The 15,260-nt window shown below is 52.5% G+C and overlaps 1 protein-coding gene across 27 annotated transcripts in view; it reads right to left on the bottom strand.

Moving 5' to 3' along the window:
* Lrrfip1 (LRR binding FLII interacting protein 1) overlaps positions 1 to 15,260 on the bottom strand; it is a 127,718-nt gene that overhangs the window by 16,872 nt on the left and 95,586 nt on the right. For 16 of the 27 annotated variants that reach the window (XR_011709217.1, XR_011709213.1, XR_011709210.1 and 13 more), the window contains 5 exons: positions 7,527 to 7,562; positions 6,996 to 7,121; positions 5,344 to 5,415; positions 3,548 to 3,718; positions 1,698 to 1,790 (listed from right to left, as the gene is read on the bottom strand). Coding sequence is in view for 8 of the 27 variants with exons in the window: in XM_071619510.1 (XP_071475611.1) it covers positions 1,698 to 1,790; positions 3,548 to 3,718; positions 5,344 to 5,415; positions 6,996 to 7,121; positions 7,527 to 7,562 (498 nt within the window). In the remaining 19 variants the exon portion in view is untranslated. Of the gene's footprint in view, positions 1 to 375; positions 469 to 1,697; positions 1,791 to 3,547; positions 3,719 to 5,343; positions 5,416 to 6,995; positions 7,122 to 7,526; positions 7,563 to 14,858; positions 14,937 to 15,260 lie in introns of all 27 variants that reach the window. The other 11 variants (XR_011709209.1, XR_011709221.1, XR_011709220.1 and 8 more) reach the window with 3 other exon arrangements.

A 15,260-nucleotide genomic window follows, 5' to 3' on the forward strand; every position in this document is an offset into this window, starting at 1 on the left:
GGGTCTCAGGAGGCCACCCTGGGGAGACTTCGATGTAGAACTATGTGGGGTGCAGCTCCTGCTACCCATAGTTTCCTTAAACCCTTCTGAGAAAAAACCCAGGCAAGGCCAAGCAGGGACCTCTGAGAGGTGTGACCTCCAGGCAGTGCCCAGAGGCCTCCCTCACCGTGTCCTGGGCCCCTCACCATGCAGCCAGGGAAAGCAGTCAACTCCAAATCTTAGTTACTATCAATTTGCTAAGTTAGTGCATGAACTCTGTTCCTAATTTTGTGTCACACGGGGGTTGCATGCACCCACACAAAAGCTTTTGCAAACCAAACATTCTGCAATAACTGTTTGCTAAGCCGCTTGCCCAATTCAACTTGAGAATCCTACCCCTATCTTTTTGTCTTTCCACTCTATCGTTTCCTGAAGATCAGAAATCTCCCTGATATAACTCTCCTGCTTCTGCTGTAGCTGTCGGATTTCCTGAGGAAAGGAACAGATGGAAAGAAAGCAGGTAAAGCGTCAAGCAGGAAGAAGGGCCTGGTGCTGGATACCCGGAGAGCTCGGACAGTGAGTCCACAAGGGGCCGTTTCCACCTCATCAGCCCTGAGCTCACCGGTGTCCGAGGGCTTTCCCTTGCTTTACTCTCAGCTCTAAGAAGTACAGGGAGAAAACCTACCATGGTGAATCCTCACCCCAAAGTCACCAGTTAAAGTACTGATTAACTTAAAAATTAAAACCCAACCCCATATAGTTGTGCTTTGCCGGACATCGTGGGTTCAGTGTGAGAAAGGTATTGTGAGATGACATCTTCACTGTGCAAATGCCACAGAGTGGGCTGCCACAGAGCAAGATGGCTACAGTGACACTAGCTGAGACACTGTGGGACCAGGGTTGTACCTGTGGTGCACTGCTGACTGAAATGTCATGTGGTACATGCCTGTATTAGTTTCCTCTTGTTGCTGTAACAGATCACCACAAACTAAATGGCTTAAAACGATATCAATTTATTCTCTTACAGTTCTGGAGACTGGAAGTTCAAAGTGAGACTTATGGGCTAAAATCAAGGTAGGGGCAGGCCTGTGTTCCTTCCTGGGGGCTCCAGGGGAGATGGTCTTTCTTTTTTCCCCTTCTAGAACCCTTCTAGACATTCCTTGGCCTTGGCTATTCCTCCCATCACTCCACTCCCTGCTTGGGTCTGACGTCCCCTACTTTGGCCTCTCCTTGCAAGGACCCTTGTGATCGTATCAGACCCAGCAGTGGCCCTGGTTAACACCCCAAGGCCTTTACCTTAGTCATTTCTGCTGTGTCAGGCAACACACCTACAACCTCCAGGGATCAGGATGTGGGCGTCTTTGACGGGGGGTGGGGGGCGCCGGGGGGCACTGTTCTGTCTACCACATGTCCCCAAACAAGCACACCACCACCAAGAGAATAAGAATCTTCACCCATGAGAGGCACTTCCCTTTAGCATCACCCTGGTACTCAATGAGGTCAGGCAGGTGAGACCCTGATCTGACAGGATGAGTGTCCTCTGCCATGTGAGAACACAGCAAGAAGGCCGCAGTGGGAGGCCTCCAGAACTGTGAGAGACTGAGGCGCAGCTCTGGCCTGAGGGAAGCCCGTCTGAGCCAGTCTGAGTCGGTCTGAACCAGTCTGAGCTAAAACCAACAAATGCTCCAACTCCAAAAGGAAAGGAAACTGCCACCTACCTCCAGCATTTCTTCCCTCTGCCTCAGCGCCTCCTTGACCTCAGCAAACTGGAACTGCAGCACGCTGTGGGCATGCTTTTCCCGCTCAAACTCCTGCAGGGAGGAAAGGCCTGTTCTGTCACCCTAGCACATCCCACGCATTTCCCTCAGAAGACTGTAAAGTCAACCTGAGGAGTTTCGCAGCTTCCCGGTTCCTCTCTGGGTCCCCAGGGCCATGTGGAGCTGGGATGAGGAGCCCTGCACAGGGCCAGGAGAAAATGATGCCCGATTTGAAAAGCAAACCACCGTGGAAATAGGGGATCCGAGCAGCCTCCTTGCCGACTCCACACCAGAGCTGCCACTCCTAAGACAAGGCAGGAGAGGGCGGTGGGGGCAAGCACAGCGCCTGCAGGGCACCCTGCCCCGCGTCCAGCCCCTGCACGAGGCCCAGTCCAGGGACCGGGTCACATGGCTTTTCTGTTCTGCAGCCCACAACAGTAGTGGCACAACCACTACTAATGTCCCTGGATCCGCGTAGGCAGGCTGTTTGGGAAGGGTCAACCTTGGCTTCTGCTAGCCCTGCCAGCATCTGCTTACCCTCTTTCTTTAGCCTGGGGTGGCTGGTTCCTTGCTACGTGACAAGGGCCTTCCTGTAAACCCTGTCCCCATCTTGGGAGCACATTTTAGCACCACCCAGCTTCTCTGGAGTTAGGCTTGAGGGTTTGTGTTCCGTTTCATGGGGCCTGAAGGATGGTGGTCTAGGGTTTGAATGCTCTACCGTGCCTGCCAGCACTGGGGCCCACAGCACGCCTCTGTTCACCCCCACCATGTCCTCGGGCCTCATGAGACACTCTCAGAGCTCGGCTGTCAGGAACTGTGTGCAAAATTCCTTTTAGCTTCTAACATGATCCTGTGGCAAAGAAGTAGGCCTTTGAGTTGGTGATGGGACCTTGGTTTTAATACTTGGGATTCTGACCATACAATCAGTTTAAAAGATGACGATGACATTCACATATTAAATTCTCTGTTCATCTCAGAATACTCTCCAAAGAACTGGATGACATTCTAGGGTTTGATAAACCACCTAATTCCTACAAATAGGAAAACCAAGTATTCCTAGCTGGGTGTGGTATTGCACACTTATAATCCCAGCTACTCAGGAGGATTCCAAGTTCAAGGTCAGCCTGGGCAACTTAGCTAGACCCTGTCTCAAAAATTAAAAATAAAAATGTCTGGGGATGTAGCTCAGTGATAGAGCATCACTGGGTTCAACCCTGGTACCACTGAAACAAACAGAACCCAAGTATTCCTTCTTCCTGAAGAACGGCTGGGCTCCGCTACCCCAGTAGGTCAACTGTCATTAACTTTAACAGGCTGATGCCAATAACATAAGTTAACAGCAAACCAATCCCAGTGGTTCTTAGTGCAAGTGCAAATAAGACTCTTCTCTGAGCTTAAATAAAGGTATTTAATTCTTAAATGGATAAACCATGTCTCCCCATCAGCCAAAAATAAATACGATTTTCTTAACACCTTTGATACCTTTAACTATTTCTCTATGTTATTGAGAAGCAACAGAAAATGTATGCCAATAGGAAAATGGAATCATCTAACTGTGCCTTTTCCAAGCATGTTGGTTCTTTTGCAAGCATGCTTATCCATGGTTAGGATAGCACCTTCCATGCAAAACAACGACCTTCCCTAGTAAAACTGCCTCTGCTTTACGTGTTGAAATGACAGCCAACCTTTCAAGGGCACTTGGCAAAGAGCACGGGATGTCTTCAGCTGTTGGAGTTTCCAGGGCCCCTGGCAGCCCGTTCACAGCCCCCGAGCCCCGGCCAGCGCTGCGCCCTGTACACACCACAGCTTACTTTGCTTTTCTCTTCGTACTGCCGCTGAGACTCAGCCAGCTGCTCCTCGAGCTCCAGCAGCGTGTCCTTCAGGTTGTCAACCTGATACATGAAGTTGGTCTTCTCGTTGTCTAGCTGGGCATTGGAAACCATAGCCTTCTTGTATTTCTCTTCCACTTCTGCTAGTGAGTCCTGCAGAAACCGGAGCATAGTTTTGAAATTGTGATAAGAAAGTCAAAACAAAGATTAATTTGGTATTCTTTAAAAAAAAAAAAAAAAGCAACACCCAAACTCAGCCTTTAGTGTAGACGTCATTTCTTAGGGAAAATGTGTCACAGTGAGAAGCACATGGCAATTCCACACACGGAAATCCCCCTTTTCAAGGTGACCAAGTTCTCATTGTGCAGACGATTTGTTTTTGACTCTCTTCTCATTTGGGCAGGAGGAACACAGGGTGCAAGCCAGGGGCCGCTCAGGGGAGCAGCCAGTCTTCCCACCAAGGTGTCAGGGCTGCTCAACAGGTTCCTAAAGTCATCCCTGGAGACATGTGGCTGGAATTTGGGAAAGAGCCAGTGGCTGGGGGAGACTAAACCCCACCACAAGCAATGCAGTCACCCCAGTTCTGCCTCACGCACCAGGAAACGATTAACAGTGACTCAGATTTTGACCCATCAGGAAACGAAACAAGGCAGACAAGTCTCACTGGGAAAGTCCTGGAAGGACACAGTTCATCCCAGCCCAGGGAAAGAGGCCAGCAAGAGGAGCTCCCCGCACCTGCAGGTCCCAACACATGACTGTGGGAAGGTGCTGCCAGAGAGAGGGTGGAGTCTCCAGGTGCAAACTGCGCAGGGCTAAAGACAGAGGTGGGGGACACGTGGCCCGGAGCAGAGGGTGCCGGGCGGAGCTGCGTGAGGGCCGCGCTGGTGGAGCCCTGCAGGTCAAACAGGGCAACTCTGTGGGCAGAACAGTGGTTCCCCTTGCTCCCGTTTTACTTGAGTCAAAAGCCAGAGTCTTGATTTCCTCCCTTTGGAGGAAATAGAGGTGGCAATAAAGAGAATGAGGAATGGTCATGTGACATGTGTTGCTTCCTTTGTTTGGTGTCCTTTGACACTGAATTTAGACAATTTTCGGTACTTTCTGAGAGCCAAAAAGGAAGTAACAGATTTACCAGCCCTGGCTTCATCCTGACTGCCCTGAGCTGCCCGGAGGGTCTGCCTGTCACACTCCTGGATGACGCCTCTATGGAACCTCTCACCTACTGTCAAGGGACAGGGCAACCAAGTCTCCTGGGGCACAGTGAAGTAACTCCCCGTTCTGAAAGGAGCGTGCACACACTCAGACACAGATTTGGCTGCTGCTTCACTTGTGACCACACGGCATGCAAACAGTCTGGATGCTTCAAAGGCATGCGTGTTAGGATGGCCCTGCTGGTGGACACCAGATGTTCTGAGAAGCAAATCAAGGGAAGCACATTTGTGTGTAAGGACTTCAGAAAGCAAAGGGAACCAAGGACATTCCCCACACTCTGCTGTTCCAGAGGGAAATGAGAGACGGGGTGCAAGTCTGGGGTAGGGTGGTGAGCGCAAGGCCATTGGGCTGTGTGGGTGGCCTTCCCACTGGGGCGCTGCACCTTTGACACTGGGTTCAGACGCTGCATTTGGGAGAAGGGGACACATCACGCGGGCACGCCCGCCACTCCAAGCTCATCCACAGCCTGGGCCTCTTCAGACTGGGCGTGCACCTGGAACTACTTCTGTGGGATTTTCTGAAGTTAGGGTGGGTTAGTACCGTGAGCCCACCCTTCTGTAAACTGGTACCTTCATCTCTTTCAGTCCTTGCATGTATTTGCCTTCTACATCCTGAATCTGGTCCTTTAACTCATTGAGTTCCTGGGGGAAATGGCACAGTAGGCAAATGACGTCAAAGAGAAAAATCAGCAGAGATCACACACACCTCAAGCTCAGGTGCCTGAGCAGCGTCTGCTATTCGGGTGGCCTGAGTGTACATTTTCTCTTTGAAATGTTAAGGGAAAATAAGATAAACATCAATCTTATAAAGATTAAGATTTAGGTATGTCTCATATTTCTACACTATTTTATAAAATTTGGGTGTACCTTTTCTGATGTTATAGTTTTAAAAACTGGAACTTCTGGAAATAGCACCAGCACTCTGCCGCCTACTCAGCAATCCATCCAGGCACTGAGAGACCTGGTTCTGTGCAGGACACAGTGAGGTGCTAGGCGCAGGAGTCGGCAACACTTGCTCTTATGGAGCTCCATGCCTGCCTGCCTGTCTCGTTCACCCCCCAAATCCTGGGGCTTGGGACAGCGTCCGGCATGAGCCAGACTCTCAGCAAGTCTAGTTTGCTGGACGGATGAACGGTGCTCACAGACTAAGAGCTGAGACAAAACAGGACTGCGCAGAGCTTTACCTCCAGGAGAGAGAGACGGGCACCATGTGCTGAGAGGCTACAGTCACCTGTGATCCCAGAGACTTGGGAGGCTGAGGCAGAAGGATTACAAGTTCAAGGCTAGCCTCAGCAACTTGGCAAGAAACTGTCTCAAAAAAAAAGGCAGGGGGGTTGGAGATATACCTTAATGGTAAAGTGCCCCTGGGTTTAATCCCAGGACCCCTACCCTCCAGAGAAAATCTGTTCTGGTTTCAGATACTCATAATACATAGACTTTGGAAGGTAATTTCAAGGTAACCCAGTCCAGCCTCCAGTGGATGCTTAAATCCTTCTCTGTCCTCTTGGGCAAACGACATCCAGCTGCTCAGACATCACCAGGGGAGCAGGCCTCCTTTTAACCAGCTTTGACTATTATAAAGTTCTTCCACAGGAGAAGCCAAGCCCAGCTGCCTCAGCTCCGGTGTCTTGGTTCTGTCCTCTGAAGGACACCAAGCTTGCTTACCTGGCCTGCACAATGGCCCTAGGTACTTGAACAAATACCACTAGGTTGTTTCTCTTTTGCTCACAGAGAATGCTACCAAGTGCCTGGCACCGTCCTCGATGCCAGGGATATGTCATATCCACCTTCTAGTGGAAAAAAGTCGCTAAGATACACTGAGGCCTGCGAGGGCACATTATAAATAGAACCTAAGGGCGCGTTCCAGAGAGAGGGAGGGGACATTCAGAGGCAAGGCTGTGTGCCAGGCTTGGTGTGGTCTGTGAGCAGCAAGCAAGTGTCCAAATACTCCAAAAAACGTAGCAGAACCCAGAGATGAACAACCCCACCAACAGCACGTGGCTGGTAACGAGGGCGTGAGGGTGGGCACACAGTCTGCCCTGGTGGGTGAGATGGGGTCAGGAGACGCCTTCTGCACTGCCTTTCGCTGTTATGAGATACTGTTTAGGGGAGGCAGTGGAGACAGGACTTCGAAGAAAGATCCAGAGCTTTACAAACACATCTTTTAGTTGAAGACGGATTTTCACAAAGGCCCCTTCCTGTCATGGCAGAGCGCCCCTTACCTTGATCTCCCTGATGGATGCCTCGGTGTCAATGGAGATGGAGGTGTCTCCGCTTCCCCTCCGGGAAGATGTTCCACCCAGGGAGGCCAGCGTGGCTGCAGACAAGCCCGGCATGTTGCGAGACCCCTGCAAAGTGTGAGGTAAACGTGATGCAGACACAACCCACCTTCCCGATGAGCCCAAGGGCGCACAGCCCCACTCTAACTCCACTTCCCGATGGGGGGTCATCTGTGGGCATGTGGGGAGCAACAGTGAATGGCCGGTTTGCTCTGAGTGCTCACGGGCACCACGGGCTCTGTCTAGCCTAGCTGTGTTGGGCCTCCATTGTCCAACACACATGGCGTGTGAACAGGGACCCCATGGGGATGTGACGCCATGGGGGTGGCCCTCTCTCCTGGCCTTGTCATGCACTGTCCAACGTCTTTACTATACACCAAGCAACACGCTTTCTTCTCAGTTCCAAAGGGGAGCTCTGGGACCCTCCAGGTTGATGAACAGCGTATGGCAGAGGCTGACTGAGAAATTCCATACCTTCTCAGCAAAATCTTTCTCTGGTCTCTCTTCAACCTATAAAAGAAAATGGGCAAATATTAAATACTTCAAAGCATTAAATGGATATGAACTTAGGGGATAAGATGATAAAACAAAACATTAACTTCCTCTGTAAACTAACAACAGCCAAGAATTTGGCTTTTGCCCTCTTTCCTGTTCGGAGGTGGTCTCCTTGAGGCCCCTCTCCTATTTCCCCATGGGAATCTGGGCGGCAGTGGGGCAGGGCGCATCCTCTGGTGCTACCAGAAGGTGTGCATGGTGTCAAGCCCAGGGCGATGCAGGTCTGCCAGGGCCTTTTGAACAGAGGCTGAGGATGGCATTGGGGCTGCTGCTTTCTTTGCTCTCATGCAACAAGAGACCAAGTCCTCTCTGGCCTGGTGAAGCTCCCCTCCCCACCTGCTGGGCCCGCACAGGCTGCACTTATCTTCAGGTGTCCACATTCTTGCTTTTCCCTCTGAGGTCCCTGGTGCTACCTCTGGTAGCCAGAGCATCAGCCAAAGATGCAAACAGCAAACGCAGGTCACCCCCCTGACTCGGCCCATCTGGATGGTGGCTAGAGACACTGCAGTCACCTCTGCATTTTACACCATGGACAGTTTGGACTGCAGTTCCAGGAATCTTAACTGAACTCTGTCCAAGGCTGGGCTTACAAACACAGACAGCTCAGAATGATGCTGGTGCAGGGACACCAATGTCCCTCTCTGCACAGGTTCTCACAAATGGCACAAGATGGCCTCCTCCAAACGACCACTTCCTATCTGCCCACCATGCATCCTCGCTGGGCCAGAAGACCAGGCCTTCATCATCAGTGCCCAAGAAGAAGGCCCAATGACTGCCACCTCTGTGGCAACTCCTCTCCAAGGGTGAGACACCTGAGACTAAAATAATATGGCAAAGAGTTTTGGTGCATCAGCCAACCTGGGGATCAAGTGGAATCACCTGGAACCCTCCTTTAATGCAAGGGAGAGAAGCTCCGAGGTTGGCTGGTGCAGGTTGGTGATGCCCAGGGTCTGCTGCTCCACAGACCCAGGCTCACCCGGGGCTGTCCTGAGGCCTCCTGTGGTCTCACCTGCCTTTCCACACTCCTGGATTCAGCGTGAGCTTTGTGCTCATCTGTCTCCTTAGCACCCTAAGAGCAGAGAGGCCACCGAGTCTCACTCCCCAGCTTGTTGAATAAGCCCCTGGGCTGGGGCAGGGGCTTTGTTCCTGGTGGTCCCTCTGCCCAGAGCATCTCTTCCCACTTAGCCATGGCCGCTGTCCTCCAGGGACCAGGCAGAGGCCCGTGTCTCCTGATGCTTCCTATGCAGCTCTCCTCTGATGTCCTTTCAACCCAAGGCTGCGCCCGCAGGCCTGGTAAAGACGGTGGCTCTGTGATGACAGGCACCACATGCCCCGTGTGTCCGAAAGCACACTGGAGTCATTACTTTTCAGATGTGCATGCCACATTGGCCTGACCACTTTTGGGGGTGCTGAGGCAGACCCCACCAGATGGTTGTACCTCATCATCTCTGGAAGAGCCCAGAGCCTTGAGCTTTGAGGACGATTTCAAGTGTGGTTTTCTCTCCACGTGGGAATGAGAATACTCCTGAAACTTCATCCAAACTAGAACGTCAGCAAACTGTCTAGCACCTACTCTGCGGGGACCTATTTCCTGAGTCTGTGGAACAGAGGACCAAGACAAGGGTGGCCTAGCTCTGGACGGGGCACAAAGGACCATCTCCACGGGCAGCCGTTGCTCTCTGCGCCACACCCATTCCTTTTCTACTGCTCCCGGCAATAGAGGGGGACTGTGCACCAAGAACTGCCTCCCGACCCGCGGGTTCCCCTACAGAGGCACCCGTGCCTACAAGGCCCACCCCAGGTGGTTGCTTTTTGCCCTTTTTTTTTTTTTTTCAAGAATTTCTTGCAAAAAAAGATGAAGAGGAATGGGTGGCAGACCAATGAAGCTGGCTTTTTTTTTGGGGGGGGGCGAGGGGAGGGCCCTTTGTTCTGCACTTTCTCTCTCTGGTATTTGTAAAAATACCAAACAAGGAATTAAAAAGCCCTAAAACCATAGTGGCTCATTCTATAAACAAACAAAAAAGTCTTTGCTCTGAGGTGTGCAATGGACTCAGAATATGAAAATGGGGGGTATTTTTTAAGTGGAGACCATGTAGGAAAAATATTTTAAATTAAGCTCTCAATGAAAGATAGAAAACGCATACTTAACTAATCTTTGTTCAGCATATCACAGCAAATTCCACTTTGTTTTCCAAATTAGAAGGGACACACGGACGTCCCAGTGTTCCTCAACACCAGAAATTAACATAGAGCCCAGGGGGACCCAGTTCAGGCCCAGGGAGCCGTCACACCACCAGCTCCCACTAGGTGGCAGCCTGGGCCAGGTCTGGGGTCAGGTCAGAGAGAAGCTGTCATGTGGCTGTGCCCTTCCCATAAAGCCCCTGGCACAAAAGGGTGAGTCAAACAGATGGAGCTCTTTTTGTATAAAACACAACTTTTATCTCTGAAAATTAGAGAATTTTAAAAGCATTCATGGTTGCTGCAGGACCCGGGCTGAGGATGGACCCAGGACCCCTGCAGAACCTTTGCTCTCCCATGGTGTCCGACACTGGAGGTCAGTGTGGAAAGGCACACCAATCAACAGGGGTGTGTGCACCTTCCATGTCACCACTGACAGGCAGGGTTCAGAACTACTGGACAGAGCCCCTCCTAAAGAGATTTCAGTGGAAGTTCAGTTCACAGCTGAACTTCCTTTCAAAAACAAGTGCTCTAGAGCAGCACACGGAGTGATCTAGGAATCCCCTCTGCTCAGCGACCAGATGAGGCCCCTTCACAGGCTTGCCTGGGCATGGCGAGGGCCACAGCGCACCGGCTCGCCCACTCACCAGAGTCAGAATGGTTGTGGGCGCCTGTCCTCACACACAGAGACCCCAGCAGAAGGACCAGGCATAGAGGGGACCTTTTCTCACGGTGTCCCACTCTCAGCCAGGCCACACCAACCCCAGGAGGGAAACAGGATCACTGAAGCAACGTCCCTCAAAACAAAGTGACAGCAGCAGACACCACTCAAGAAACATTCATTTCAGGGCAATTTGAATGGTGAGGTCTCCCATGGGGCGGGGAGAGTCTGGGTTTTATATCCAATAGAGTTCACAATATCCTGGGCACTCACCCTGGAACTCCAGGTCCAGTGCCACCTGTCCCCGCCTGAGTCTTCACACAGTGACCTTTGTTTTTCTAGTTCAAATGGGCAGAGACCCGAGTTCACCACACGGTTTTCTCTGAATAAATGAGGTGACACATGGGTCCAGGCTCCACTGGGGACATTCCTGATGGATGTTTCAGAAGCGAGGAGCTTTGTGGTGCGGATGTGCTGGCCTCACCAGAGTCCCTCGGCTCCGTGTGGTCCAACCTGGGTCCTGAACACCCAGAGTCCCGCCTCTCCATGGTCCTGCCTCTCCCCTGGCAGCCTGTGCTTTTCATTTGATAGCGTCTGTCTGCCCCAGTCTGTGTGTCCCATGAGGGCAGGGGCGGGTCTTCACTGGCTGACACTCTGGCCCTATGCCCGGAACATTCCAGGTGCTCAATCAATACCCAAATCACAGCTTCCTCAAGGGCATGCTGGAGAGGCAGAAAACCTGGCACCTGTGCAGAGTGGGAAATCGTGGGAGTGAGGAGCGGCAGTCCCTCTGGGATGGGGTGGCACCTCCCTGCTTCCTCAGGGACCGCAGCCCCGGGGTACCAGCTTCAGGTCTTGACCCTGGTGGTAGACTCTGGGCACCGAGGCACTTTCATTTCCTTGAGGTGGGACAAGCATCATTTGCTTCATTCTGTACCTTCTCTTGTGGTCTGCACTGCCCCCTGGACTCCCACCCGCCTTCCCGTCTGATGGGTGAGGTAAGCTCACCGGTGCATGTGCATCTTCCAAACCTGAGTGGGGTCCCTGCCGAGCTTCAGGGCTGCCCTGCCCCGACTTCCCAAGAAGCACCCTGGGCCCACCCTGAGGAGACCAGGCCAGGGATCATTTCCACAGCATGATGGTGTTGCCTGGACACCTCCAGCTAGCAGAAGCAAATCAACCAGGCCTTTCTGGGGTGGCTATTCCTAAGGGTGTCACTATTCTTTCCATGTGCGGCTCAAGAAAGTTGATGTGAGGGCTGGAGATGTGGCTCAGTGGTTAAGTGCCCTGGGTTCAATCTCCAGCACCAAAACAAAACAGAAAATAGAAAAGAGAGAGAGAGAGAGAGAGAGAGAGAGAGAGAGAGAGAGAGAGAGAGAGAGAGAAAGAGAAGAGAAAAGGAGAGAAGAGAGAGAGAGAGAAGAAAAGGAAGGAAGGAAGGAAGGAAGGGAGGAAGAAAGAAAGAAAGAAAGAGCAGAAAAAGAAAGCTTATGTGCCTGGCCAGAGTTCCAAGTCAGAAATGAGACTGTGACATCTGAACTGCCCCAGTGCACTTCCGGCTCAGCGTCCCTCCTACAGACCAGGCTGGAGGGCCACTGGCCTTTGCCATGCAGCCTCCCAGGCACCACCCCTGACCTAGAAGGGCCAGGGAGCCTGGGTACAGCCTTCCCGTCTTCTTCTCACTAACAAGGCTGAACACACCCACCAACACTTTCTGTTGGTCTAGTAGGCCCAAATATACACCTGCCCCCTTACAATGGTGTAGCCTCCTCAGGACGCAGAAAACAGAAATGGTGCCATTCAATGTGAGGGGAGCGGTCTTGGAAACGATGCAAGAGTGGCTAGCTTAGTTCTGTCTTCAGATACCAAGGAGATGCTAGTCTCTTGGCCCCACATCCTTAAGATAGACACAGGATACTGTAACTGTGTCCCCTGGGAACTGTCTTCACCATACAGAGGCACCTGTAAGGCTCTGAAAACCACTCACAGGCAGTCCCCTACCAGTAGAGGTGCCAGGATGAGGCCAAGGACAGCCCCTCCCATGCATGCCTTGGGATTCTAATCTTTGCTCACTAAATGTACCAACAGGAGGACTACTGGTCAACCTTTGTGCAATGAGCAATTGACTCACTAAGAAAGAATTGCCCTATCTCTATAATGACCTGAAAACCCAGCACTGGAGAGGCTGGAGCTCCCACACCATGTTTTTTTCCAACAACAGCACAGCCCCAGCCCCAAGAGAAGGCTGGGGCTCCAGGTCCGGACTCAACTGGGCCCAGTCCTCCTCTGCCCAAGTCACAGAGACTACCCCACCCCACCCTCTGTTTAGGGCCATCTACTACACCCATTTTTAAAAAATTTTTTTAGTTGCTGATGGACCTTTATTTTTATTTATCTGTTGGTGCTGAGAATTGAACCCAGTGCCTCACACATGCTAGGCAAGTGCTCTGCCACTGAGCCCCAGCCCCAGCCCAACTATTACACCCATTTTATGGAGTTAATTTTCCACAAATTTAGAAAGCATGCAACAAAGAAATTTGCGTCTGGTTTGTCTTTCTAGTAAAGTGACTATACGGTGCCATCATTTTGAAACTTCATCATGATGCTGGAATAAATCCAAACAAAATTTCTAATGATGTCAAATAATCAGGACTTATGATTCCACGTGTCACCTGATTACACCAGGTAGGGGGCACGGAAGGTGTTTGGGATTCTTTGAAAGTGAAGCTACTTCCCCCATCAATTGAAAATCTCCTATTTTTTTCCTCCCAAAACTGAGTGTTTAAGAGAGTACTCTACATCAGGAGAGTGATGCTACATGAAATTTATCATGGAAAACCTTTGCTCTCTCTGAGATAAGTTCAGGTATGTTTTGCTGCCACAGAGCACGAGACACCCAGTGCGACAACCCAAGCTCGCAGGTGGACACCTGCAGGCCGTGGAGAGCAGGGCCCCCCAGCCCCCCAGCAGGCCCTGGTGAGCAGGGCCCCCCAGCATGGCAGCGACCTGCCTGCAGTGTAACAAGAGGCTGTCAGGTTTTAACAAGGAAGTTGCGCGAGGCTGAAGAGGGGACATCTTGTTGATGGCTCTGGGAGAGACTCAGCCAGGAGCGGGGCCTCGAGTTTCTGTGGCACCTGCAGCCACGTGCTCAGTGCACAGGTCTGACTCCTTCGAGCACGTGGCTTCTAGGCCGGCAGTGGGTCGGACTCCCCTATGATACCAGGTGGCAGGGTATGTGTGTGTGCGACACACGGGGCAGTCCCCGTGTCCACCAGGCACAGGCCTCCACTCTAACACCTGCTCCTTCTGAGCTCTCGTCCTTTCTAGGCCACAAGATGTGGCTGCCTACCAGGGATGAAGGGCATTCGGCCTTGCACCATGGGAACTGGGCTGTGCAGGGAATTGGGGCTGCTCGACTAGGCCGTGGGGCTCAGAGCTGCCAGGGACCCCACAGGCTCCTCTGACCGAGGGAGCCATCCTGGTGTGGACCCCACAGCTGTGAAGGTCTGGGCTGCTTCAAAACAAGCCACCCGGCAGCACCACACTGGGAAACATGGACCACAGCGAGGGACACTATGCCCTCGGGCCCTCCGCTCCACAGCTACTTTACTACCAGGAGCACGGCCTGGGTTTCAGACACCAACACAGGGCAGTACGGTGCTAAGTGACTAAGCTTCTCTGAGGCTGGTGGTCTGGATACAAGTGAGAGGAAGAGAGCAGCCTGGCCGTCTGCCCGTCTCCACAGGGCTCGCCAGCCCCCGAGGGCCCCTGGCCCTGGGAAGAGGATGATCAAGTAGCCTCAAATGAAGCCTCAGATCTGGTGAGACCGAGTCTGCAGCTGTGAAGACCCCGGGCAACCCACACTAAGGACACTTAACAAGGAGAAGGCCAGCCACAGGCCCTTGCTTCCTGAAGCCAGGCCAGCTGCGCTGAACCACAGACAGTGTGCCGTGGAGGGCCGACAGGCGGTGAACACCAGGCAGGGGCACCGCAGGTCTGCACTGGCTTCTGAAAACCACTGGTTCCAACAACTGGTAACATTTCAAAGGAAACATGAAGGCAGTCCTTCAAAATTTTACAGGAAAAAACCAGCACACCCCGCACATGGCTATGTTCTGCCTTCTACCGTCCAGGGTTCCCCTCCGGGACTCCCACGTCTAGGCACGGTCAGCAGTTTCTTACATTTATGGTCCATGAGAAATTCAGCAACACAACCTGATGCCCCTAACAGTAGCCAAATGTGGACCGGTTTCCCTCAATCCTGTTTTTATTTAAGCCTGAAATGAAACGTGGAGAGGTCTTCGGCCTTCCTCCCATGCTGGCTCTGAAGACAGGGGTCACTTGTAAAGGACAGAGAAGGGCAGGGCGAGGGCAGGAGGAGACAGGAGGCAAGGGCAGCAGGGGCAACTTACCACAGGGCTGGCCCGCGCCGAGCTGGCCCTGGAGGAGGCCCGGGAGCCGGAGTTGAGGTGGCCACTGTACTCTGAGGGCTAGCCGTCGCCGCAGGACACACAGATAGAGACAAGGAACAGGGTCAGCCATGAAGCAATGAGCATGGAGGCCGCTGGAAGCACACTTGTTAGTCGCAGAGCTGGCCCACGCAGGGCAGAGGAAGAGAGGCTGGTTAGGGAGCAACCGCACTGGGAAGGGAACCGGGCCTGGCACGGCCAACAGCACCCACTATAGATGGCAACATCCCGAGATCACAGAGCCCTCAGGAAGGAGCAGTGGCACCGAGTGTCCGCCACGCCTCGCCTGTGCACAGAGCACGGGTGGTGGGAGGGACTGAGGGCCTAAGCTGCCTCCCGCAGGAG

Source organism: Marmota flaviventris, chromosome 11, assembly GCF_047511675.1.
Source record: "Marmota flaviventris isolate mMarFla1 chromosome 11, mMarFla1.hap1, whole genome shotgun sequence".
Classification (NCBI taxonomy): domain Eukaryota; kingdom Metazoa; phylum Chordata; class Mammalia; order Rodentia; family Sciuridae; genus Marmota; species Marmota flaviventris.